The sequence below is a fragment of the Apus apus genome, chromosome 2 (genome assembly GCF_020740795.1).
Source record: "Apus apus isolate bApuApu2 chromosome 2, bApuApu2.pri.cur, whole genome shotgun sequence".
Classification (NCBI taxonomy): domain Eukaryota; kingdom Metazoa; phylum Chordata; class Aves; order Apodiformes; family Apodidae; genus Apus; species Apus apus.
This window is the reverse complement of record NC_067283.1, coordinates 113359451-113385315: the sequence shown is the minus strand read 5'-3', so window position 1 is coordinate 113385315 and position 25865 is coordinate 113359451. Positions and strand designations below refer to the sequence as shown.

Sequence of the window (25865 nt, the reverse complement as noted above, 5' to 3'; positions counted from 1 at the left end):
GCCCATGGCAGGGCAGTTGGAACTGGATGATCTTTAGGGTCCCTTCCAGCCCAAACTGTTCTATGATTCTAGCTCTATATGGTACCTAGTAATTTCATTTACTCCTTCCTATCTATTTGTGATTCATGGGTTTCTTTCCTGTCTTCTCCTCAGCAGTCTCTTTTTGAGGCTAAATGTTTCTACAGTACCGAACTTATTCTCATGCTGAATACTTGCCATATCTCATCACTCACCAATTTGCTCTGAAGCTTTTCCAGTTCCACTGCACCTTTTTTTTGTGAAAGGGAGAACCAAAACTATTATCTACAAGTCATTTTATGTGCACACTTAATGGATTTTTAGAGCTGCAGTGTTTTTACCAGCTTTTCAGAGTATTTAAACCCCAACACAAACCTCAACTGTTCTCATTCACTGCTACTTTATGGCAGGCTGAAGCTGCTCTGCCCATCATGTTTATCTTGACAAGCAAACACATCCAGTCTTCTTTTCCCACTTAGCTTCAATGCTCCCTTTCCCATGTAGAGGAAGGTGTCAAGATGTATGCAAAATACCAAGACATCATTTCCTGTCAGAAGCATCAAACTTCCCAGCAGCCCCACCAGAATTCCTACTGAGGGAGAAGAAGGTTTTTCTCCCTCAACAATGAGAAAAGCATACATAGAGGAAAAAAGGAGTCGTTGTGAACAGAACACTGGAGGCTACCACCACAACAGCACTGTGCTGGTGAGACCCTTGATGTGAGAAGCTGCCACAGCCACCATTTCTGCAACCAGATTAGAGTGGCACAGAACTAGATAGTTTTATTAGGCAAGAGAGAACTCGTGAACTGAGACTAAGCAATGACCAGGTGAGGGTGAATGGGGACAAGTGATCAAAACAGTGACCATGCTGGGAAGAGGAGACAGAGTGGGAGGAGAAGGACTGGGACTGAGTCAAAAAGTATGCCACCATGCTGGGACTGAGCAGTGAATCAACATCCAGGTGCAACAGCTTCTTCATGTGTCCATGAAGAGGGAATAATAAAGCTGGGCTGAAGCTGTGAGCAGTAGGAGATACTGTATGAAGTGATAATTTATTAGCATATTTCTAGAGAGACCAAGGACAGACAAAGACAAAACCATCAAGCAGCCAAGGCTGCTGCCCTGGTCTGAAGGCAAATAGCAATGTGCTGAAGGAGAGGAAACAAAAAAGGCACGTGAGCAGGGTTATAACCAGCTGGCATACACATGAGGGTGTGCTAACAGATTCCTGCAGAGCAGGCAAAATCCTCTTTAACATGCTACAGTTACAGAGTTCTAGCCCATTGCTACAGACCATCTACACAGAAAGGGTTAATAAGTCACCACAGTTCTTAGTCTGGAATGTAAGTGTCCTGATAACAAAAGAACTGTATATCTGAAGAGTCATCTACAGATGATTCAGATCTTTGTATAGAAACTGTTTATCACAAAACAAGAGCAACAGAACATGACACAGACCTTGCCAAACTGGATATGAGAGACATAAGGATTTCACCCCATCCTAGTTCCATCTCATTGTCCCCAAGAAAGTCAAGCCCTCACACCCAACAAAAGTTCCCACCTCCAAATATCTTAAGGTTTATTACAAACATTCTCCGTTTTTATTCCATTTGTTCTGTCCCCATTTACTCCTCTCTCATCTATCCAACACACTTCCACATTAGGATGGGAACCAGGAACAACTGTCCTGTTCCCTATACCATACCACCAAACTGCATTCTTTCCAAGCAAAACATACAGTGGCATGACTTTAAAAAAATCCACAAAACAAAACACTTACATAGCTCTCTTCTCCCATGCAAGATACAAACAAGCACAGACATACAAGTGCTTCATCCATTAGAGAAAGAGAAACACACACTGGAAAAAAAATAACCCTGAAGTTCATTAGAATAGTTAGTTTAGAAACTGTTCTTTAGTCTTCCTGTATTTTCTAAGGTATTCTACATTTATTTCCAGATCTTCATAATTCAGTAGATTCTACAAAGACCTGGTGTGCACTAACCCTTACCACCAGAGTTCTATTTCAATGAAAAGTGACAACACACTCATAAGAAGATGAAGCCTAAATACAGGAGTAGTTGGAATATTTTTGTACACTTAATGCTTTACTTGTTCTACCAGGAATTGGATGACCTTGGACATGTATCTTATTTTCACTTAATAGCCATTCGTAAAGGGTGAGTGTCAAGAAGATGGAGTTAAGCTTTTTTCAGTGATGACCAGTGATAGGACAAGGAGTAATGGATACAAATTGGAGCATAGGAGATTTAAGGTCAATATCAGAAAAAAATTTTTTACTGTGAGAGTGACAGAGCACTGGAACAGGCTGCCCAGAGAGGTTGTGGAGTCTCCTTCTCTGGAGACATTCAAAACCCGCCTGGACGCCTTCCTGTGTGATGTACTCTAGGTGACCCTGCTCTGGCGGGGGGGTTGGACTAGATGATCTTTCAAGGTCCCTTCCAACCCCTATGATTCTATGATTCTATGATTCTATGATTCTATAAGCAGTATTACACATGCATCTTTTTCCAGATAGTGGTGTGTGTGTGATTTTTTTGTACATCTGCTACAAAGCTGCAACTGCACTAGGTACGTTAATAGGACAAGAAATGTTCTTTTTGTCACTGGACACAAAAAATGTGTGGCAGTAAAAGAGCATTTTAGTTTCCCTCATATATTCAGGCCTTTGACTGATGCAACAAACATGCAGGATAGGTAACAGAACCAGGCACTAAAAGACCATAAAATTATTTTTTAAACAAAGTGAAAACCTACAAGAACAATTAAACCAAAGGCTTTTAGAGTATTCAAGCCATTAGCCAATTTTCTCTGTTCAGGTCTCCTTCCAGAACTACAGTATTGATAAAGCACATTTATCAGAAGAAATCATTGAGACAGGTTCTATGTATTCCACTAAAGACTAGAGCTGGGGAAGGAGTTTTTACAAGGGCACGTAGCGACAGGACAAGGAATAATGGCTCTAAACTATAAGAGGGTAGATTTACATTGGCTATTAGAAAGGAAGTCTTTCCTGTGAGGGTGGTAAGACAGTAGAACAGGTTGCCCAGGGAAGTTGTGGATGCCCCATCCCTGGAAGTGTTCAAGGCCAGGTTGGATGGGGCTCTAAGCAACCTGGTCTAGTGGGATGTGTCACTGCCGATGTCAGGGGGTTGGAACAACATGACCTTTAGGGTGCCTTCCAACCCAAACCATTCTATGATTCTATGAAAACCAGCAGCTTCCTCACTGTCCTCAAGGCTTCCAGCAGAGCACAAAACCATTAGCAAATTACCCATAATGGCAAATAACAGAGCTTCGTCAGAGGAGGGGAAACAAGTAAGACAAAAGCCTTCAACTTCCTGTTAATGTTTTTTTAACTCCTTTGGCTTTATCACTTCACTCCTTTGAGAGAAGAGCACTGCACTCCTGGCAGTGCATGCAGTGCTCTTTCCTGTACACTTTTTGTGTTGTAGCACCAGGCATGCTACCAATAAGAGACAGATAAGACCTTCTTTCTTTGCTTCACCTCTTAACATGGAGGTGAGGGCCCTGAAAAGGCAAACATGGACCGCTCTGCTTCTCCCTAGTACTCCTGAAGACCTCTGTGGTGCTGTGAAGAAAGCCACACTGCCCAGAGGTGCCAGGCTTGAGAAAACACAGATGCCTCCTGCGGCACGCCACTGCTAGAAAACTAACACAGGCCACTTGAATCTTGTTTAATACACGAGGCAAACGTGGGGAGGAGGCAGGGGAGACAGCAAAGAGAGGAGCATTCAATATGTGGATGCCGAGATAGCAATGCTGTCAGCTACCCTTAAAGTTGTTGCTCTCCAGAGCTGTGCAAGAAAGAAGTCAGGCCTCAGCTGAAGCCTTAAGTTAAACAAAGCAGAGGGGCTGGATTAGTTTCAAGCAGTGGGCAGTTCATGCACAAAACAAAAATACAGTCTGGGAATGACAGCATAAGGAAGCAAGGTCGAAAGTCTGTTTATGTAAGAGTGGTAGCTCCTGCAATCCATCAGATTTCGTACACCCAGGATGTAGTACACAGGAGTCTCATTTCTACTCGGTTAATAAAGCATCCAGGGAATTTCACAAACTAAACACGAAGAAGTACAGCTATCTCCAGGACACTCTGGATCACCTACAAGACAATACACCCATATGTGTAAGCACCTGTAAATATGAAAACTGTGATCAAAAAAACTTGCTTCAAAATGGCCACCTAGGGCTTCCAAGATTTTTACACCACTGAAAACATGAAAGAGGAAAATGAGCCAATTCAGCTACACTGAGATTTGAACTCTTCTCAGAATTGTGAAGAAAAGTCTTCCCAAGATACTTTAAACCATCAAAGCAAGGAACATCTGAGACAGGTATTAGCTGAACTACGATCTTCAATCTTGATTTAAAATTAATGGGGTGATTGTTTAACTGGAGACTTAAGAGAAGCTAGTTATAATACAAATAGCCACAGCCCATCCAGAGACGTGCTGTTTCCTATTCTGATAATCTGAGCAAATCATGGGAAAAAAGTCAGAAGGGAACTATTGTCTGTGACTAAGGAAAATAGTTTCAAGGCTTCATTTCTGAATCAGAAGATGCATAGATATTCCTGCAGATGGGATGTAGCAGAAAGCAGCCGGTACAGAAGTTCAATTTTGCCTAATAGTTCAGGTATAAATTATTCCACCTTGCTGATACGAACACAAAGGCATCTGTTTCTGTACCACTATTGACTTGCAGTCTTTTGATTAACAGGACTTGCTTAAAAAGCCCACCTGAAGAGCCCTGCTAGAAGGAGCCAGTATTACCTAGAAAAGTAAGGTTCCGATTTTTGGGGAGACAGGGAGAGAGGCAGGGAAGGAAGAAGGGTGTTGCCCAGACTGGTTATGCTGTCTCCATCCTTAGTTTTCCAAGATCCAATGGGATAAGGCCCTAAGCAACCTTGTCTGACCTTGAACCTGAGCCTGCTTTTTGAAGGTTGAACCAAAGATGTTTTGAAGTCCTTTCCACCCTGAATTATTCCATAAAGTACACATTTAGAAATTATAGTAAACTTGAGGCTATTCTTTAATATATTGTAATAACTTCCTTTGGTAATGGACTGACAAAAATAAATGCTTGCAATAACGTGGTCGTATTACCACTTTTTATCAGTGTTAAGTCATCAGACTGAGATGATGACACAAATTCCATTTGCCGTAATGATTCTGTACCTTGAGATAACCTATTTTAAGTTCTGTTACACAACAATAGTTCTAGACTCAATTCTAATTATGCAGCAAATGATAGTTACAATTACAATTATAATTATAATGGATATCAAGAAAGCAGGGACACAAAAGCAGGCCCAGAAATGACAGCAGTATCTTGGTCTACTCACCTTTTAAGTAGTAGCTTCAGAATTTAATTAGGTATGTTGAATCCCCTTCAATGTAATACCACAGGACAGAGTATGTTTGTTTTTTTTAAGGCAAGGTTAGAACAGCAATAAATCCATGAACCAAGCAAAAGAGCGAACCTTGACTTCAGCAGATGAGAAGGCCTCAGATAAAAGACATACACCTACATACATCCATGCACAGGAAGGTCTTCTCAAATAATGTGTTACTCACTCAGGGAAAACCCAAAAAGTAGCCCATTTGCACAATATCGCAACAAGTTTTGCACAAGACTCAACACCATCAGATCAAATTGCCTACTGTAAGTGCACACGGACTGCAGCACAGAAGAGCTGACAACACAGCAGTGATCCGTTTAACAGAGTTTCAAAACATATTAAATATGGAAATTCTAGTTTTCAGTTGTTCATCATCATACAACAAGATACTTTGGGAGCTTTACTATTCTACATATATTTAAAGGAAACGAGCTCAAGAAACCATCTGGCTTTTTGATGAATCTTCATCTAAAAAAGCAGAAAAGATCAACAGACAAAGTTATTAGTGTGCTCTCAGATAAAAAGGGTCTACTATAACCTGTTAAGCTTTATTAATGCCACATAGGAAGGACAGAAGACTACCTAATTCCTACAGATTAGCAATATTAAGGGCGAAAAATTCTCCTCACACCGTTCTGCGATAACTCTCACTTGCCTTGCATCTAAAGCAAGCAAATCTCACTACCCATCAGAAACTGATAAGCAGGTTTGATACACAGGACAAAAAGACAATACTGTGTAAGATACCAAAATGATACACTCAACAAAAACTCTGGCCTACTTTCAGGGACTAAGTTACAGAAAGTGCTTTAAGGAGGGATCCAAGTATGGGAGATGATGCCCCTCAGTGTGTCTCTGGCCACACAGGAACAGAGAAAGTTCTCAGTCTAGGAGGTAGTATGGCAGGAGACATGGATACACTTTCAAGAGCACTAGATATAATTTAAAACCTAGCATTAAAAATATTTAGAAGTTGAAAATAATTCAGACATGAAGAGTTCTTATAAAATATGGAACTTCAGCCCACGAGACAAAGTCTCTGCACAACTCAGGCAAAATGTAGTCCTTACTACTGCATACAAATATGTTAGATCCATTTTGAGGTGATTACATGGTGGTGCTCTTCTGGAAAACATGTATGCCAAAAAATTAACATTAATGGTAAATCTTTAGCACCATTCTCCAAGAAAAAGGTCAACTAGGCTTCTACCACAGGCAACTGAAAGCAGAGGAAGTCTCAGAATAAAACCATCTGGGATCAGACCTTGCCAGATCTTTGTCCTGCATCACTTTAAGCAAAAATCTGACCAGCTATAGGTCAAAGGAAAGCTAGCAATTAAAAAAATAACTTTCCCATTCCCTAAAAATCTACAAAGGAAAGTAAAGCATGACCATGTCATATCTTGCACATTTTCTTCAAAAATTGTGAATTGAACCCAAACAAAAAATAACAGCTGCCCGCCACAAGACCAACTTCAACTTGCCTTCCTCATCATCCTCTGTCAAGCAGCTTTACACGTCAGAGGTTGCTAGCTGATAGGAAAGACACAGCACAGGCACTTGGAACACAAATTGATTCAGGACTGCAGCTTTACACCCTACAAATAAGCAGTTTTATCTTCATAGCAAAACAATACATCAAGTCTTGCTACATAGTTAATAATCACTGAATAGAAGTAATTTTCAAATAAAATCTATTGGTATATATGGGGGAAAAAAAAGCTGTAAAGTTATTATATTTTAGGATTTCCCATTAGAAACTTAGTACACTCCTACCATGGGTAAATACTACCATAAAGATATTTTGGCAGCAATCCTAAACCTCCAGAATCTCTTGGCATTTGGCGTATTTTGAAGTGGGGTAGAATAAATTTCATGGTCTTTTGGTTATCCACACGCTCCATTAGGTTCCAGAGATTTAGTAAATACCACAAAAATAATGATATATCAACATTTGGCTTCTTTTCCTTCCTTCACTGTGAACTAAGCCACAAAATTAACAGGCCTTTTTAAAGAACAGTCATACAGCAAATGACCTCCTATAGCGAACACTGCTTTTCTATTATCTCTTGGAAACCTCTCAAACAGCTTGCCTGTATTTTTTCTAGGAAAAGAGCATATCCCAAGTAAAGCAAAACACAGACTGCAACAGGCACGACAATCACTGGGATTTACTCTCCTTCATACACCAAATTCCCAGAAGAAAGTTTACTAGCGAGGTTGACCACCGATGAAAATACCCACTGCATGGCACTCCAACTAGGAAAGCAAAATCTGCAAAGCCACCCCAGGTTCCCAGTGTATCCAACATATTTTGTAGTGGCACAACTATTCTGGTCAGGGTTAAAATTTTTTTATTACAGCGCGGTGTCATCCAAAAAGCCCCCTCTCATGAGCATCATTTACTAATATGAATATGTCTCAAAAACAGTTATCCAACTCTCCATCTACACTGGGGTAAATCATGATGGCGTAATAAAAGCAGAACAACTTTTATTGCTTGCAAAAAAGCACAGCTCTGCCTTCCCAGGTTTATGCAGACTGTGAGTCTCTTCTGACACTGTTGCCCAGGACTGTAGCTATTTTAAATCAGTTCCTCACAGACCTGAAAAATACTTGAATAACCCTTGCTAAACTCTTGAGGTATAGATGTTGAACTGCTACAGACACCCGGAGAACATCCAGGGAATGCTGTGTGCAGTTCTGGGGTTCCAAACATACAGAGGACATGGAGTTGTTGGAGCGAGTCCAGAGGAGGGCCACGAAGATGGGCTGGAGCACCCATCCTATGAAAACAGCCTGAGAACGCTGGGGTTGTTCAGCCTGGAGAAGGCTCCAGGGAGACCTCATAGCTGCCTTCCAGTACCTGAAGGGGCTACAGGAAAGATGGGGAGGGACTTTTTACAAGGGCTTGTAGTAAGAGGACAAGGGAGAATGGATTCCGACTGAAAGATGGTAGATTTAGATTGGCTACTAGAAAGAAGTTATTTCCTGAGAGGGTGATGAGACACTGGTACAAGCTGCACTGAGAAACTGTGGCTGCCTTCTCCCTGAAAGCGTTCAAGGCCAGCTTGGATGTGGCTTAGAGCAACCTGCTGCTCCTGCAGGAGGGCTGGACCAGATGACGGCTGCGGTCCCTTCCAACCAAAGCCACTCTATGATTCACGCTGCGGCCGCCGCCAGGCAGCAGCCCCTGCAAGGCAGCGGGGCCCCGCCACACCCGCTCCCGGGCACCGCGGGCGGGAGGCGCTGCAGCCCGGGAACCGGGCTGCCCGGGAACCGGGCTGCCCGAGCCTGCAGCGCCCTCTGCCGGGCCGCGCCGGCAGCGCAGGGCCGCGGCTCCAGGAGCCCCGCGCCGCCCGGGGCAGCGCCCCCCGGCCTCCCGCCGCAGGGCTCCTCAGCATCCCTTCTCAGGGATGTAAGGAGTCCTTGCAGTCAGTCCTTTATCTCATCATTGCTCTCAGAACACGCGCTAGTCACGACACTTGGATTTTATATAGTCAAAGTCTCAAAACCCTGAAGAGAAACAGGGAGCAGCCTCACACACCACATTTGCACACCAACTTTCAAGAGACAGCCAGGGGCTGTCGAGAATCCAGATCATCACATCTCTGGTGAGAAACCTACCCCCTTAATCACCTTTTTGCACACATGCTGAAATACAAGAAACTCCATTTAAATGTAACAACAAACTTCTGTATCGCAAAGGCGACCGAGCACTGGCAGAGGTTGCTCAGAGGCTGTGGGGTCTCCGTTCTTGGAAATACTCAACACGCAACTGGACACATTCCTGAGCAACTGCCTCCAGCTGACCCTGCTTTGAGCAGAAGGGTTTGACTAGACTTCCAGAGGTACCTTCTCAAGCTGTACATGCAGGGCACTGCTCGGTTTTGAGGTTTGGCCATCAAAGAACATGCCTTGAAATTCTTTTCTACAGACTTTCTTCTGGAGATGTGAAGTAAGCAAAACCATCACATTCTCCCAAATTAAATGCAATCAAATATGAATATACTCCACAATTACAGTAGAAGCTTTTTTCTTTTTTAACTTGAAACAGTTTCTTACCTTACAAAGCTCATCCTTCTCCTCAGTGATAGGCAGAGAATTAAGATTTGTGCAGGAGTCTGAGTCTGATATCTCCAGTGAGCCATCATCTTTTTCTGATCCATCACATCCATCAGTAGAATCACTGTCCTTCTCCCAGTCAATGAACTCTGGTTCATCTAAAATTATTTTTTTTGTAAAAAGAATTCTTCTTAATCACTATATATTACTCATAAGCATAAGTCAAACAGAGTAATACTACAGCTATCCCTCACTGGGAAAAAGTGCAAAAAGTTGTTTTTTTACATATGTTCAATGGATCTTTAACTATTTTGTGATCCAATTCTTCATAAAAGCTAAATCATACTAGCAGACAACAGAAGCTTCTGTGAGGATATAAAAATTCCATGAGAGAAAGATTCTAAAGTATTGCCCATAAGGAGACAGTATATTCAACTGCTTTAGTAAGTAGGGTTATTTTATTTTAGTTTTTGAGTTTTCCTAGGTTTTAGTTAGAGGTTTCTTTGCATAATTGTACTGGATTTTCTAACAGCACTTGTTCAGAATTAACTGTTCTAAGCAAATACCTCCGTGACCTGGAAGAGCTGAAAATTTGGTCTAACTTAACATCTGCTATAAGTGGTAACCCCATAGAGAAATGAAAAAGCTTGTTGAAATGGTCCCCTCCTAAAAACCATTGCTAAAGCAAATCAAGCCTCGAAGCACATCAGGCAGAGGATCGTTTAGCATAAATTAACAGCAGCAGCCACAAGAAAAGACCAAAAGACAGAGTTGTTGGTTTTTTTAAAAAAAACAAAACAAAACAAAAAACCAAGCCACAACAAAATTGTAATAAACAAAGACAGGAATGTAGAACAGTCCTTCCACCATTACTCATGAGCTGGTGGTGGTTAATTCAACTCCAAAAGTCTACTCATACATCCAAGGATCTCCTGAAGGCAAGGGAAGCCCTGAGCAGCCTTAGCAGCCCCACCACCCTTCAGGTCCCAGTGCCACAAAGCACTGAGAGGAAAAATCTCATTGTATTTTTTATAAATGAGCATGTTTTGATAAGGAGGGATTAAAGCTTTTTCAGTTTTGCTTTTTTGCTTTTGCAAATGTCTAATTTCTGACTCTGAAAGAGTCACATACAGGGAAGAGGCAGCAGAGGAAGTAGGCACTTGCAGAACAGTCCAGGAATCCACACAGATCCATGAAACTGTGGCAGTACCTTCTGGACTTTGCAGTGCTACTACAGTCTAAATCATTAGCTTCTTCATGAAGCTTCATTAAAAACTCTGAAGTCACCCAGACAAATAAACACACAGCTGTGGCATTGCCTGCTTTTTCACACGTGTGCATGCACTTCTAAGTATGAGAAAGCTTTGTCAGAAATGTTAAACACAGACATTGGTGATCATGTGGCACAAAAAGATCTTTGTTGAAGTTGTGTGGCAAGCTGTATGTAACTTGTGACAGCACTATAAATTCCTTAAAACAATCTGACTGTCTCAAAATGTATTATCTTGTCACTGTCAAGTACTCACACTGTCTCTGAAGGTGAACTTCACGTCAAAGGGCAAGGCACTTTTAAAAATACTTTCTTAAATATTACCCCCATACTGTACCTATATATGCACACACAGAGACACATGTGTACAATACTATAATTAGTGTATATGATGGTTACTTGAAAAAGCTTGGAAATTACAGTTCTTTTCCTCCCCACTGCTTTCAGTATATTTTTGAGTTTAGAAGAAAACCAGGAAATTATTTTATTTCTTCAGTACCTTCAAGCAGATATGTAACACCTCAGGGTTTCTTAATTTACACAGAGAAACCAAATTTTCCTGTCTTACAAAAGTAAAAATAAATCTGTGAATTGTCTCTCAGAAAAAGATAACTACAGGTTAAAACCTGCAGGTTATACTTGCAGGATATAAGTGCAATAGAATTATATTAACAAAAGGTAAGAAAGATTCCTGGTGAGTAATAGATTGCAGTCTAGAAAATGGACAGTCCTTCTCTTTCAAAAATAAGGAAAGAAAAGTACCACTGATTAGAAAAGACCATCAGATATGTCAATGACAGTGTTAAATCAGTGACAAAAATGTAGATGAAAGAACCAACATACAGCCATATGTGAACACTTTGCCAGACATCCAGGATGTTAAGTCCAGCTGTAACACATCAGATCTAGCTGAAGTATTACAAAGGTAACCTGATTTATTTTGCTGGAAGTAGTCACATTGAAAATACTTCCTAACAAGATCTAATGCAAATTAGACATTACCCTAATGAACCCTTATGAATTGGCACACACAAGTAAAGATTCTTCTGTCTTCAGCTGCACTTTCTAACCAATCTCTCTCCCCTCTCCTGGGGGTCATCTCCCGCTCCATGAATTAGAAAGCAAGTCGTAAGTACAACTCATGGCTGTTTGCACAACACAGCTAAGAGGGGAAACAAGGAACACTGTGTACCAAAATAAAAACCCATGCCACAGACCATGATGCTATCTGCAGCTGCACGGTCTGCCACATTTAGTCAGCAGATGCAGACAGCAGCACCACCAGTAGAACAGGGTGGGCAGAGAAAGCTGTTCACAACCTCAGTATCTGTACCACAGGACAGAGAGGGAAATGGTACACATTAATATACTGAAGTGAGCTGACATGCTTCACTCAATATATAACCTGGCAAACTATGCCCCTTTACTTCCAGGCTTGTTTCTTGACAAATCTGCTTATGTTTCAACTTACCTTCACTACTACTGTCCTCTAACACTAAATCATGTCCGCTAGGTGATTCCTCTGTTTTGGAAGTGTGACATTCTTTGCTCTTTAACCTTGGAATCGATGTTTTATTTTCATAATCTGAAAAATCACTGTCACTAGAGGTCCATATTATGCTCTCAGCCTCCTTAGAGCTTTCAGCAGCAGCAGATCCTATTAAAAATAATTGTAAAGTGTTCAATTGTTACACACATGTTATCCTGTTAAATTTAAAAATTATTAAAAATAATATTATTTTTGAACTGGAAAAAAATTATCAATTTTGTCACCAGGCATCAGAGATTAATACTGGAGCATTAACTTACACATATTTCTTATACACACATGCATTATTTTCATTTTGGTTCTCCATAATAAATGCTAACACTTCATTTTATACAATGAGGCTATCAATCACTCCTTCAGCAGAGGGAGAACAAGTAATAACTGTCTGACAAAGTTCTCTACACAGTCCTAATGTACCCACATGTGCCCTTTCAAAATAATAAGTGGTTTAAATAAAGACTGTCCTTAGAATTCTGGGTTTGGGATTTCTCTGACTTTATACAATGAACAGCAAATGAATAGAAGTATGTCATCAGCAGAGATGACTTTCCAGTTTTGTCCTGAGAGAAAAAAATGTTGAACCTTTCAAGAGTAATGAAGAATCACTGTTGAGTTTTTCAAGTGAGACATTTACATTCAAAAGACTTTTCTCCATCATTTTTAATAAAAAAGCAAGGAGAAAAGGATTAATGCTTAGCAGCGGAGCACACAGAACTAGCCATCATAGGAAGGCAGAATTTTCTACTTCCTACAACTACTTAAGTTCTAGCTAAATGGGAAGTTGGACAATTACTGAGGATTTGGAATTAGGCAGGAGGGCCCAGAAGACACAAACACAACCGGATCTTCCCTCTTACAACTCACAGAGGCTCTTCTCAGAAATCTGGAAAAGCATTATTTTGAAACTCAAAAGGCAGAGAAAAGATGCCCAGCAGGTTACTTCCACAACACCAACAGAGGAAACACAGCTGCTGGAGCAAGTAGAAATACGAACAGTGAAGAAGCCAGTGCCCCCTCTTTCGTTGCCTTCCTCTGGACTCAAAAAGGGAAAGAACTGGAGAGAATCCTCAAGTCCTCCTCCTCATCTTTATTATGCCTAGAGTTCTTATTTTATAACTATATTAAACAGACACAGGTACATATATAAGACTGAAAGCAGGAGGTTGACAAAATTGTTTTTCTACCTATTGCTCATACTTAAAAATACATGTTTTCTCTCACACTTGCTTGTCTGTCTCCAGCAGAAGAGAGAATAATGTCACCCTCTATCTAGACAGCTAAGGAATATTTTGTATTCCCTCTTAAAAATGTGAAGAATTTAACTATCCTATGTCTGCTAGGACACACACTACAGAGAGCATTAGTGGTGCTTCTTTCACCTGTTCTCAAGCCATAGGTGAAGTGCCTGCAGCTTTGTAGACTACATTTCTGGCACTCTAGGTGAACAGAGGAGTCCAGTAACAAAAGTATAATGACTGTGTCTCTTATCAATATTAATTTCTGAGTACAATAACAGAAGAAGGAAGCAATTGGTATTTTGAGCCAGCTTCTACCTTGATAAAGGGCAAACCTAAGTGACAATCTTCTGACAACACTAGCATGAAATAGTTATAACATACCTGCTGCACTTTCAGCAGATCTTAACAGTGGTCCAAGATGCTTCTTAATCCTGGATTTCTTATCTGTAGGTCTCAGGGACTATATGAAGAAAAGACAGAGGGAGACATAATCACCAAGACATTAAAGACAAATCAAAGCATGTAGTTGTTATTCACCCACAACTTAGCAGCACTATTTCAAAATAGTTATTCTGTCCTTCTACAAGACTGTGATACAATGAGTGAGGTAATGAAGCACAAGAACCAGTAACTTAAAATCTGAATTTTCACTGTTTGGAAAATATAAACTTACTGTGACTATGAAAGGAATCTCAACTGATTCCTTGCAAATAACAAGAGCCAGTATTTTCAGCATGAAAATGTCAAGAGTGGGCAGGAAGAGCACAGCTGAACATAGCATGTGGCCTATTCAAAGATTACAAAAAGAAGCACTCAGGGGCCCTGCCTCTGATTTTATTAAATCCCACAAGCTCTGCAACACTGCAGTACCAGAAGAAACAAAGAAGAAACTTACTGAAGATGATTTTCAGCACAAAGCACTTCTCACTCAGAACTGACTGAACATCTCTCTTCATGACCAACAAGCTCAACACACACAGAAAAAATTAAGCATAATTTGCTATAACATCCAAATGAGCACCTGCACCAAGATTCGTAACTGCAGGGTCATCAAAAAAAGCAGGATTTTCTACAGTGAATTCATTGTTGCAAACACACTCTTTAGATCTAGCATTAAAATCTTCAGATGCAAACTAGAGTTTTTAGTTCCATATTTTTAGGAAATGTAGTATTCCATGCCAAACATAAAATCGCTTTTGCATCCTTTTGTCTGTTACTGAAATTTTCCAAGGGGTAAGTGCTATATAGAACATGAACATATTAAGGTATGCTCAGAAAGTTACACTAACAAGTTAAGACAATGCCCTTATGCAACCTTGCTTTCCATTTTTGTTTGTTTTGACAGTTACAACAATATGCTGTTAATTGGGAAACAACCCAAAAAAGGGCAACATCTTATAATTCAGTCAAGCATGGAAACTGGTTTAGCTGTCAGTTTGCATCTCTTTCTTACACCCCTGAGTAACCCAGCATTTTACCTCCAGCACTGAAGTGCTCTGAAAACCATCCCCACACCTAAGCCACGCACTGGAAATGGAGGTAGCAGCCACCGATGTCCTGACATTTGCTTTTTTCAGCTGTAGGGGTGTCTCATCTGGGAAAGGTGTGCGTTCCGCGTTCCAAAATCGCTTCCGCTATGAGGGAAAACAAACTCATTAAAAACACCATCTACACATAATTCTTCTCAAGTGAACTTTACTTAATCAAGATTGCTTCTTTTTCTGAGTACTTACAAATGTAAATTCTAATCTTTAATGAACTGGGGAAAAGGTCTCCAATACTTGCAACCATTTTTATGCAACATGGTATAATAACAACTCCAATGTAATGGGTAAATTTAATTTTTCTATAAGTACACTACTTTATGTTGATCTAAGTTATATTTTTAGTACCTGTTAGCTGCACAGTGAAGCTGAAAACATTATCCTAAACAGGACCAGCTCAGTAAAATACATTTTAACTAAATAATTCCTACAAACTTGCATTTAATCTGATTGAATTCTGTGTTAGGAAGGAGGTCAAACTAGATAATCACTACCCAACTCTCCATTCAAAACCAACCAACCAACAAAACCCTGACTCTTTCAGCTTTAAGAGTTACACTAATTTTCACAACTATTTCCCTTGCATGCAATGCTGGAAGTAATTTGAACTATTAGATAAGTCACGAAACAGGATGCTGATTAGTATTCAGATCTAATTTCATGCAATATATTTTAATGTTTCAGAATAGCTGAGGCTGAGATAATTGCCTGTTATAATATCCAAAGTTTTCTTTAAGATTATACACCAGTTTACACATACAAATTGATCTTAAGCACAATAAATATCTTAGTCCATTCTGCTACTGAAACTCATCTTACGAAATGTCGACTATACTATTTACATGAATATGTCTTTCTTCTTGTGACATACTTTCTCTCAGGCAACTACAGCTCCTACCTGTATTTAAGAATTACTTCAAAGTTACATTAATCAGTACATAAATTCAGCCAACCTGGTCCATCAGGACTGTAACATACACTTAGAACTAAGAAATGGGCAAAAAAGAAAAAAAGTGCCTGGCAACTTTTGTCCATTTTGTAACTGATAACTTTTTCCTCTAGACTTTTTGAGTGCTCTAAAGAATAGAACAAATACTTTCCAAAACCATACAGTGAGCAGCATCTTGGTTCACGCCTGTGGTCAGCCAGTCCTATTGTTGCATCATGAGAAGATGGAGTAAAACAAGAAGACAAGTAAAATCAGAGCTTTTGGACTTTCCTCTGATGGCAGCTGATCTCGCCAAGAGAATTGCTGGGAGTATTTATATGACAAAGTAGCTACAACAAGAGGTCATTATCACCAGTGTCAATCTGTCCTCATAACTGCTCCCACTGATACATAAATGAGAAGTACAATCTCGAATCTGCTGTGGTATTAAATAGGGAATCAAAAGCACCTTGATAAGGGCATTATGTCAAGCAAGGAGGCTATGGCAGTTTAAACAAGTAGGGTTAATGTTATTACACTAAGAGAATTAAAATCCTGCTTTTCTTCCAGTGAAGAAGCTGGCCTAACCCTCCATTTCCAAAGAGCTTAGACAGAAACCTCTACATTTATCTGTCTTCTTGGTAAGCAGTCCTGCTTCTGCACAGACAAAAGCATGGATGGGCAAAATACTAATAGCTGAAACATGTCAAGACCCATTCTTTGGTTCTGTGGCAAAATGACACAGCAAGGCCTCACTCCAGTTGGAGACATTTGCTTCACCTCCATGCCCCCCAGACTGGATGACTTCTGCCAGAGTTAACAGTATAGCCAGTGGTGCACCAAGGCTCAACACCATCCTATGGCTCTTGTTTGCTTTTTTGCGTGTGGGTTTTCTTTGTTTTGGTTTTAGTTTCTTTTAAAACCATATACAGTGCTGGAAGTCTTGCTTATACAAAAGATGATTTTGCAAGATACATTTTGCAGACAAAAATTTACAGTGCAGAATGCAGTTCATCTAAGCTTACTTCCTAAAAGGGGCACTCCAGTTTTGAACAATGTGTGTCTGTGCCAGTAACAGCACTACAACTTGTGCATGGGTGTACAATGCACTGCTTTTGATGGTTAATTAAAAGCAGGAAACAGTTGCAAAAAACTGAAAAAGCCACTCAAATGCATGCACAAAGAGTTACATAAAACAGGCTTTATAATGTATTTCTGTTGCCAAATAAACACAGAACTAGAGAATTACTCTCTTAAGTTTCTCATCCACGTTACTCTTAAAATCATTAAATTCCCTGACAGAGAGAATCCCTGCATTTCTCTATTGCTGTGTAATACCAACAAAGCAAAGAGTGAGCATGACGTAAGTGGCAGGAGACAAACAGCTGAATGCTGCAGGTGAGGTAATGGCCAGTGGTGCACAACTATAAAGATCTGGGAAGGGAACACCATATAAAAATGGGCCAAACATGTTAAGTTCCCCTCCCTAAGTAAGAAGGGTGAATATAGAAAGGGTATGCTTACAGCTGACAAGATAAAAAACCAAAACAAAACAGACTAATACAAGTAGAACAAATAGCTTTTTGTTTTACCTAGATGGTGTAGATGGTTATGCTTATATTTAGATTGTTAGAGTGCAAGGAAGAGGAACTCAGACTGACTTTTAAACATCTGGAATATTCCTTCAGAGGCACTAGAGAATCACAGCTGTGACAGGCAAAAAGGGACTTTTAAAAGTTAATGACTGTTAATGGCAGAAAAGTGTTATTTAATCCTCCACTTCACTAGCCTGAACACAGGCAGGACTGCTCAAGTTTTCAGAGGAGCACTACAGGGACGTCTCAGTGCAGGTGGTCTCATGACAAACCAGAAGCAACTGGAGTCTCCTCTCCCCCTTCTTCCTGAGCACTTGGCACTCGCCAGACTTCATGCAGACATAGTGACAAGGAACCAAACCAGCAGAAAACTTCTTTGGGAAGAAGAACTAGTTATCTAACAGCTGGCACAGCAGCAGAAGAAAGGATACGAGGACCAGTGGGACCACTCAAGCAGCTGCTTGACACTGTGTCAGCTTAATTACAACCTGAAGAACCATCAGTACTGCTGACAGCTCTGGTTAATTATCTCTTTGTCTAACCATACGTCCTGCACCCCAAATACAGGAAAATCTGCGAGTGTCTGATACCACTACACAGAAATCTATAGCCACTGTAGTCACTGAGAAAAACAGAAAACAGTTCCTGAAGTCACAGAACAAGAAAGTAAAGAAATACAGCCAGTACACAAGATGCTCCTCAGCTACCACAAATGTCTGGCAGGCATCATTTGGAGGGAAAAGAAAGAAAAGGACTTTCGATTGTTGATATTTACAGCAATGATTTACAGCTCCTTCCCACCATCTCCCACATCCTACACCACCTTGAAAAAACCTGAAAAAACAAACCCTAAAGACAACTCCACTCATCCCAAACTCCTTGTCAATTTAAATCTTTCCATTAGAAATATCTGATGTGAACTGAAATTGGACAGACAGCTTCAATCCACAGTTACTGAGGGGGGAGTTTGTCACAGTAACACTGTATGTGTGCATATATATATATAGATGGGTACATGTACACACATACCTTCACATACTAAACATTTTTAAGGAAAAATAAGCCATGTAAAAAGTATCTAATTTCAACATGCATAAAGTAATGTTTGTGTGCAAATATAAATGGGAAGCACACAAATGTATCTTTATTAAAAATCTGTAATATTAACATTGTGTGTAACAGAAGAGAGTTACACATCTGCACAGATCAGGAATTTTGAGGTTCAATTCAGAAGAAAAACTTCCAAGGACACAAATGACAGAGGATTCCCTCTGGACAAAGCCTACAACCAGAAGCAGAGAAAGGAAGCACAGTGACCACACTTGCCACACGCAGCTAGTGTTGCCATGCTTCAACTTACAAATGCACTGCAGCAGCAGGGAGCCCAGCTGTGAGGCCTGGAGTGAGTGTGAGCAAGCTGGGAGCAGCCCTGTGGGGTTTGGCTCTTTGGCCTTCGGGCACTGTGGGACGGTGCCCGTTCCAGGGAGGACACCATCATCTTTCTCCTGCTGAGCAACCAGCGCTGCTAGGTCTGCTGTCCATGGACCTCTGCTGCAGAACACATTGGCTGGCATGCAGAAATGGAACGTTTTAAAGGCTCTTTGCTTCCACTTCAGCCTGCTTCAAGGCAACAGGGAAGCTAATATTTTAAGAAGCTTGTTTCCTCTCAAGAATAAATATTTATCATTAAGTTAATCCAAAGACCATGCTGTTCCCAAAGGAATGCAGTGACAACAGTGCAACTCTTAACCTTGAGTTACAAGGTTAATCATCACCTTTTCCCTCTGGCATAAAAAATGGGGCACACAAAAATATTTTTTGTAATTTATTAATGCTATGCATGAAGTGTCTAGAAATAAGATATTGGTATTAAATAAATAAATAAATCACTGAATCAGGCTCAGAAGAGTTAGATCAAGTAGACCTGGCATATCTCATAAAAGTCAAGATTCATCACAAAACAGAGTCAGGCAAAGAAACTTATGGATTACATAGAGCATCCAAAGTCAAAATATGACCTCTGAAATTTTTAATTGAAAAAGGGGAGACTAGAATGGCTACCTCATGCAGAAACTGTCTGTTGACCTCTGTTCATGAATGCACTGGATTTTGTCTGTGGAGGGGTACCTTCTAAAGGAGTGAAAAAAATAAATTACTCCTGCTGGTGTCAGTGGAATTAGGATCTAGCCTTCAATATCAAAGGCAGAGCAAACAATCCTTCCCCCATTACTCCTTTTGTTATTTCCAGTGAGGTGAAAGTAAGTCAGCCTGCACGGGTGCAGATGTGAGGAAAACAGAGACACACTCAGAAAATTCAATAAATATACATAATGGTCATGCAACAGACTACTAAAAGTCTGGGGCCAGAGGGTTGGATTTGATTTTTACATAGATTATCCTATCTAGAACATCTCCACTCAACCAATCTATATTGTTACTTCTGCCAAATATGTTACCCAGAAGTACCCTGTATGAAGTCACTTGGGATTGTACATTCCAGGAATATTCATTACACAGCCCTTTACACTCTAGATAATCCCACTTTCTTGGGGCTGCTCCAAAAAAACAGAGAATGAACCCCCAGGAAAACATGATCCTACAAAATTATCCACCTCAAATGTAAGTGGCATTTCTTTAACACTTCACTTTCTCTAACACAAAAAGCAACATAAGTTAAAGGACAAAAATAATAAAATGTTTCACTACATGAACTCCTCCTGCTACTGACATGCAAATCCAGAGGAAGTCACATCCCTTAAGCACCACTCTAAAGTATTAAAATACAGTTATTGCATTCTTCCCTAACAGAGAGCAGAACAAACAATATGTGAAAATCACAGCTCTAGCTGCCAGACTTTTCTTTAAAAATAAACTTTTGAAAGGAACAATCACAGAAAGTACACAGAAATATTGAACACTGACCACAGTCATTATTGTCTGTACTCATTAACGAAAGAGAAAAAAAAACTCCTTCAAAAGCCCAATTTTAAGGCAGCACAAAGCTGAATTTAACAACAAGTATCTCATTTGCAGCAAAACTCAGTATTCGTGCTATTGAGCTCCTGAAAGCATCATTACTGTTTTAATTGCCTGGACAGAAAGCAAAGTTTTAATTGAATTATAGAATCATAGAATGGTTAAGGTTAGAAGGGACCTTAAAGATCATGAGGTTCCAACCTTCCTGCTGTCAGCACGGACACCTCACACTAGACCAGGCTGCAGAAAGCCTCATCCAACCTGGCCTTAAAAACCTCCAGGGAAGAGCCTTCCATAACCTCCCTGGGCAACCTATTCCAGTACCTTACTGTCCTCATGGTGAAGAACTTCCTGATGTCTAACCTAAATCTACCCTCTTTCAGCTTAAAGCCATTACCCTTTGTCCTATCACTGCCCTCTCTGGTGAAAAGCCCCTCCCCAGCTTTCTTGTAGCCCCTTCAGGCACTGGAAGGCTGCTATAAGGTCTCCCTGGAGCCTTCTCTTCTCTAGGTTAAATAGCCCCAACTTCCTCAGCCTGTCTTCAGAGAAGAGGTGGTCATGCCCTTTGATCGTCTTCAGAGTCCTCCTCTGGACCCTCTCCAACAGCTCCATGTCTTTCCTGTGAAGAGGATTCCAGAGCTGAATGTAGAACTCCAGGTGGGTCTCATGAGAGTAGAGGGGCAGAATCGCCTCCTTGGCCCTGCTGGCCACACTTCTTTTGATACAGCCCAGGATGCAGTTGCTCTCTGGGCTCCAGCGCACACTGGTGGCTCATGTCGAGCTTCTCATCTACTACCACCCCCAAGTATTTTCCTCAGGACTGCTCTCCAGCCATTCTCCATCCAGCCTGTATTTGTGCCTGGGGTTGTGCCAACCCAGGTGCAGGACCTTGCACTTGGCCTTGTTGAACTTCATGAGGCTGGCACTGGCCCAGCTCTCCAGCCTGTCAGGGTCCCTCTGGATGCTCCCTTCCCTCTAGGGTGTCAACCACACCACATAGCTTGGTATTGTCAGCAAACTTGCTGAGGATACACTCAATCTCACTGTCCATGTCTCCAACAAAGATGTTAAATAGCACCGGTCCACATACTGACCCCTGAGGGACACCACTCGTCACCTGCCTTCACTTGGACACAGAACCATTAACCACAACTCTCTGGGTGCAGTCATCCAGCCAATGACTTATCCACTAAGTGGTCCATCTGTCAAATCCATGTCTTGCCAGTTTGCAGACCAGGATGTTGTGTGGGACAGTGTCAAATGCCTTGCACAAATTATTAAAACATCCTTGCACTTTAAACCGTGAAGTGAGGATTTAAATAAAGGTTTAAGAATTAAAACCATAGCCTGTATATTTTTTTTCAAGCCAAGATTACTTTTTTGTTCCTGTCAAAACCAGTATGCCTATATTCCAAAGACAATTTGCAAGCATACATACGATCCTGAGAAAGGACCTCATCAAGCTGTAATAATTCCTGAAAAAAATGTGAACTGTATGACCATGGTCACAATGACCTGGCATATTTCCTTCCACATTGTCAGCATGCATGGGAGAAAAAAAAATAAATAAAAAAATCTTAAAATTCTTTTTCTATTGTTACTGATGTGTGACACATTTTTAAAACAGTGCTTTAAAACCTTTATTTGCATTCATGATTTTTACTATTCTTAATGAAAGGCTATTCTCATTGACTGAGATATATATAGAGATGCACATAATATTAACACTTGAATATCAGGATTTTTTTAACCTATACCTGCTTATCTAAGGAAGAGTATAAATCGCTATATGCTTACATTAAGAAGAAAAACATCTCTTACGGAACAAGAACTCTATTCAGATGCACATTGTATTAATGAGTGTGCCATGCAGTCAGTTAGACAGAAGTCTGCACTCTGTCAAAATGGTTACAACACAAGTATTTTAGAAAAGCTTTCACAAGATTAAATTATCAACAGTATCATAGCTTTCTGTTATATATCAGGTTGGTTTATTTTTTCAAAAGGTTCAACTAGTAGTCAGCAAGTGGAAAGGACTGCTGTGTTTTGACCTGACCAGTATAGCTTTCATTGATACAGTAACGAGGAACATTATCTTTGCCTGCCAAAGGAACTGCTATTATCAAAAGCTGCCATCACACTGCAAAAAGAGCTGGTTAAATCTTGACAGTTGAAGTGTGCAGTTTTCCACTAGTCAAGAATTTAAAAACTTTTTAGATGTAAGTATGTGTAGTATCAGGATTAAGAGGTAATGTGAATGAAATACACAGTAGGTTATCTTAAGCCTGTTGTTCGCATTTCCTTCCGCAAAAAAAACCTCATTCAAACGTGGTTATAGTTACAAATCGGTGTAGAATACTCACAACGTTTTATCCATACGCTAAACGGAAAATGCTTTAAAATCCTCATCTGCCACTTGAACCCTATTGGTACCCATCGAGCAGTGACAGCTGCAGCCCGCCCGTCCTCCAGCAGCACCGCGGTGCTGGCGAAGCCCTGCGCCCCGCAGGCAGCACCTCACGCCCGTCCCGCAGGTCCCGCCGGGCGCCCCGCAGGAGGGAGGAGGGAGGGAGGGAGGGAGACAGACCCGAAGAAGGCACGGGGCGCTGCTCCTCCCTCCAGTCCCACTCACGCCCCGCGGAGCTAAGACCCTCAAAAGGGCGTTAAGCCTTGATAACTTTTACAAGCCCCTTTCCCTCTCGCAGTTTTCCTTCCCCCCCCGCCACGGCTGAACGAAAGGGCTGGACACCGCTGTCCCCCGAGCTCACACCGCCTCCCGAGGGCGGGAGCGTTAATGTCGCGCCGGGGAGGCCGCCGCGGAGGAGGTGACAGGGACCCCCTGCCCCCCCTGGCTCCCCTCGGAACGACCCGGAGCCGACTTCTCCTCCCCGGCCCCCGGGCGGGGCGGGGGGGCTCAGCCCCGGGGCCGGGCCGGGCCGGGCCGGGCAGGGCAGGGCAGGGCGGCCCCGCTGCCCCCCGGGCCCCCCCGCCGCGCCCCGCCCGGCGCGCGCAGGTACCTGCCCACCGGCCATCACCATCGCCCCGCCGCGGCGGCCACGTCCGCGGTCACGTGCCGGGGGGGCCCCGGGGGGGGGGGAGGGGGGGGGGGCGGGGCGCCGGGAAACCCGCCGGCCCGCGCGCTTGCCCGCGCCGGCGGCCACGCCCCCGCCCTGTCCGGCTTTGGCGCCACCGGAGCCGCGGCCTCTGATTGGGCGGCCGTTCCGCCGCGCGGTGACGTCACGGGGCCCGTGTGCGCATGCGCTGCGCGGCGGGCTCGGCGGCGGTGGCTGCTTCTCCCCGGCGTCCCCGCGCGTTCCCGCGCGTTCCCCGCCGCCGGGGCTGCGCCGGGCCTCGGCCGCTCCCTGCCCGCCCCGCAGGGTCCCCGGGCCGAGCGGCGCCGGCCCCCGGGCTGGGCAGGCCCTCCTTGCAGCGCGGTGGTTGAGCGGGAGGCGCCCAAGGGCTCCGTCCTCCGCCTCCCGGCCCTGCCCGGCGCGGGAGGAGCCCCGGCGTTTTCTCGGTGGGAAGTGCCGCCGCCAGCAGCGCCTCGCGGCGGGCCTGGCCTGAGAGCTTTCCTCCGGCCGAGCTGCCTCCCCGCCCGGCGCGGCGCTGGGAACCGGGAGGTGCTGCGGGCTCTGCCCTCGCCCCTGGGCAGGCAGGAGGTCGCAGACGCGTTTGCGGGGGAGCCGCGCCCGAGCTGCGTCTGCTGTGGGAAGGGTTCTCCAGCCTCCGCCTAGCCTCGGCGTCCTTCGTGGCAGCCGCGTTCGCTCGAGGTCAGTGGCAGAAGAGCGGTGCTGCTGAACACGAGGAGATCAGCAAAGCCCTGGGACCTGAGCGCTGGCTGGGTAGCCAAGCAAGCAGCGTCTAAACACGAGGCTTGTGATGAAAAAGACGTTTACTGTAGCTTCAGACTTGAAACTCCCTAAGCAGCAAATAAAGCTGATGACGTTCCAAGCAAAAAGAGTAACGTTGGTGCTAAGATGTAGGGACTTGGAATTAAAACTGCTTCAAATGGAGCTTTTATAAAACAATAATTGCCTCGAGCGGAAGGGGAAAGAAAAAAAAAAAAAAGACTGCTAACCTTTGAAAATACTTTCCTGATACAAATGGAAACACTGTCAGGAAAGGGACAGATACGTTATTTTTTTCCTGCCTTTCCTACGTTCTTGAGAAGGTCACTTAGGCTGTCAGTCCTGCTGTTACATGCAGCTAATAATATTTGTAAAATGAGATAATCGTATCTTACAGCTTAATTAGAATTTGTAAAGCATTTACGTTTTGATGGAAGGTATTGTATTATTGCAATTTTTATTATTAAAGCCTAATTGCCCATATCTATGTCTATAGTTTATGGTTTGTATTTTTTCCAAGGCACCCTGTGGCCAATACCCATCTCACATTCCCTTTGTAAAACTGCTACTAATTATAATGGGGTTTGCACAGAAAGGTAAGCCAGAAACATCATAATCTAAACCCCATACTGTCTTTTGATTGTTATGTTCAAAACAGAGTTAAAAGCACTGTGTTTTGTTCTCATCCTTCCAAAAATTAGCAGTATTTCTTCTGAAATTACCAGACTGACAAATTAATCCTATTAAATGCCATCAAAGTGTTTTGCTTTGATATTTGAAGAAGTATGTTATGCACTATTCTGTTAAATACTCTGTGTTAGAGCTAAATAACAGAGAAATGTCTGAACCACAGGAGGCTGGTCTTCTTAGTGAGCCTGTATTACTTTTTTTTCCGTACGTAAGCTCCCTCAGAGGATTCCAAGGTGCTTGCATCTGGGAGGAACTTCTGCAGAATCACAAGGAGGTGACCCAATCAATAGATTTCCTTTATTTGTTTTCATGTTCTTCACAATGAAGTACTGAAGTTACATGGAAATAGAGGAAACAGGTCAGAAAAACACCATATATATTAGGAATATATTTCATCTACTCATACAAGCTTGTCTGTGTTCTCACAGGCTTAAAGAATAATTTGAGTACACTGTTTTATCTCTACATTGATTGACTGTTTTTGTGCTCAAGATCAATATTTACTGGTGCTCAGGGAACATTAAGAAGTTTTATACTTTTTGTATTTTTGTTGCAAGAAAATTCTATGAAAAATACAAAATTCCCATCAATAACAAAGCTGGATTTCTTTAGTGAAGTTCATAAAAATGAGCATTTATTTGTCATTGGCACTGTCACTTGCATTTTTTTTTCAATCCATATCTAGAAAGATCTCTCACA

The 25865-nt window shown here is 42.2% G+C and overlaps 1 protein-coding gene across 8 annotated transcripts in view; it reads right to left on the bottom strand.

The window, feature by feature from the left end:
• Window positions 1-23686, bottom strand: part of SPIDR (scaffold protein involved in DNA repair) — a 207977-nt gene extending 184291 nt beyond the window's left edge. For 7 of the 8 annotated variants that reach the window (XR_007888598.1, XR_007888597.1, XR_007888599.1 and 4 more), the window contains exons 1-5: window positions 23646-23686; window positions 15064-15219; window positions 13967-14045; window positions 12270-12455; window positions 9529-9686 (exon numbers count right to left, since the gene is read on the bottom strand). Coding sequence is in view for 5 of the 8 variants with exons in the window: in XM_051610443.1 (XP_051466403.1) it covers window positions 9529-9686; window positions 12270-12455; window positions 13967-14045; window positions 15064-15219; window positions 23646-23666 (600 nt within the window). In the remaining 3 variants the exon portion in view is untranslated. The remainder of the gene's footprint in view (window positions 1-9528; window positions 9687-12269; window positions 12456-13966; window positions 14046-15063; window positions 15220-23645) is intronic. The other variant, XM_051610445.1, reaches the window with a different exon arrangement.
• Window positions 23687-25865: the final 2179 nt, after the last annotated feature.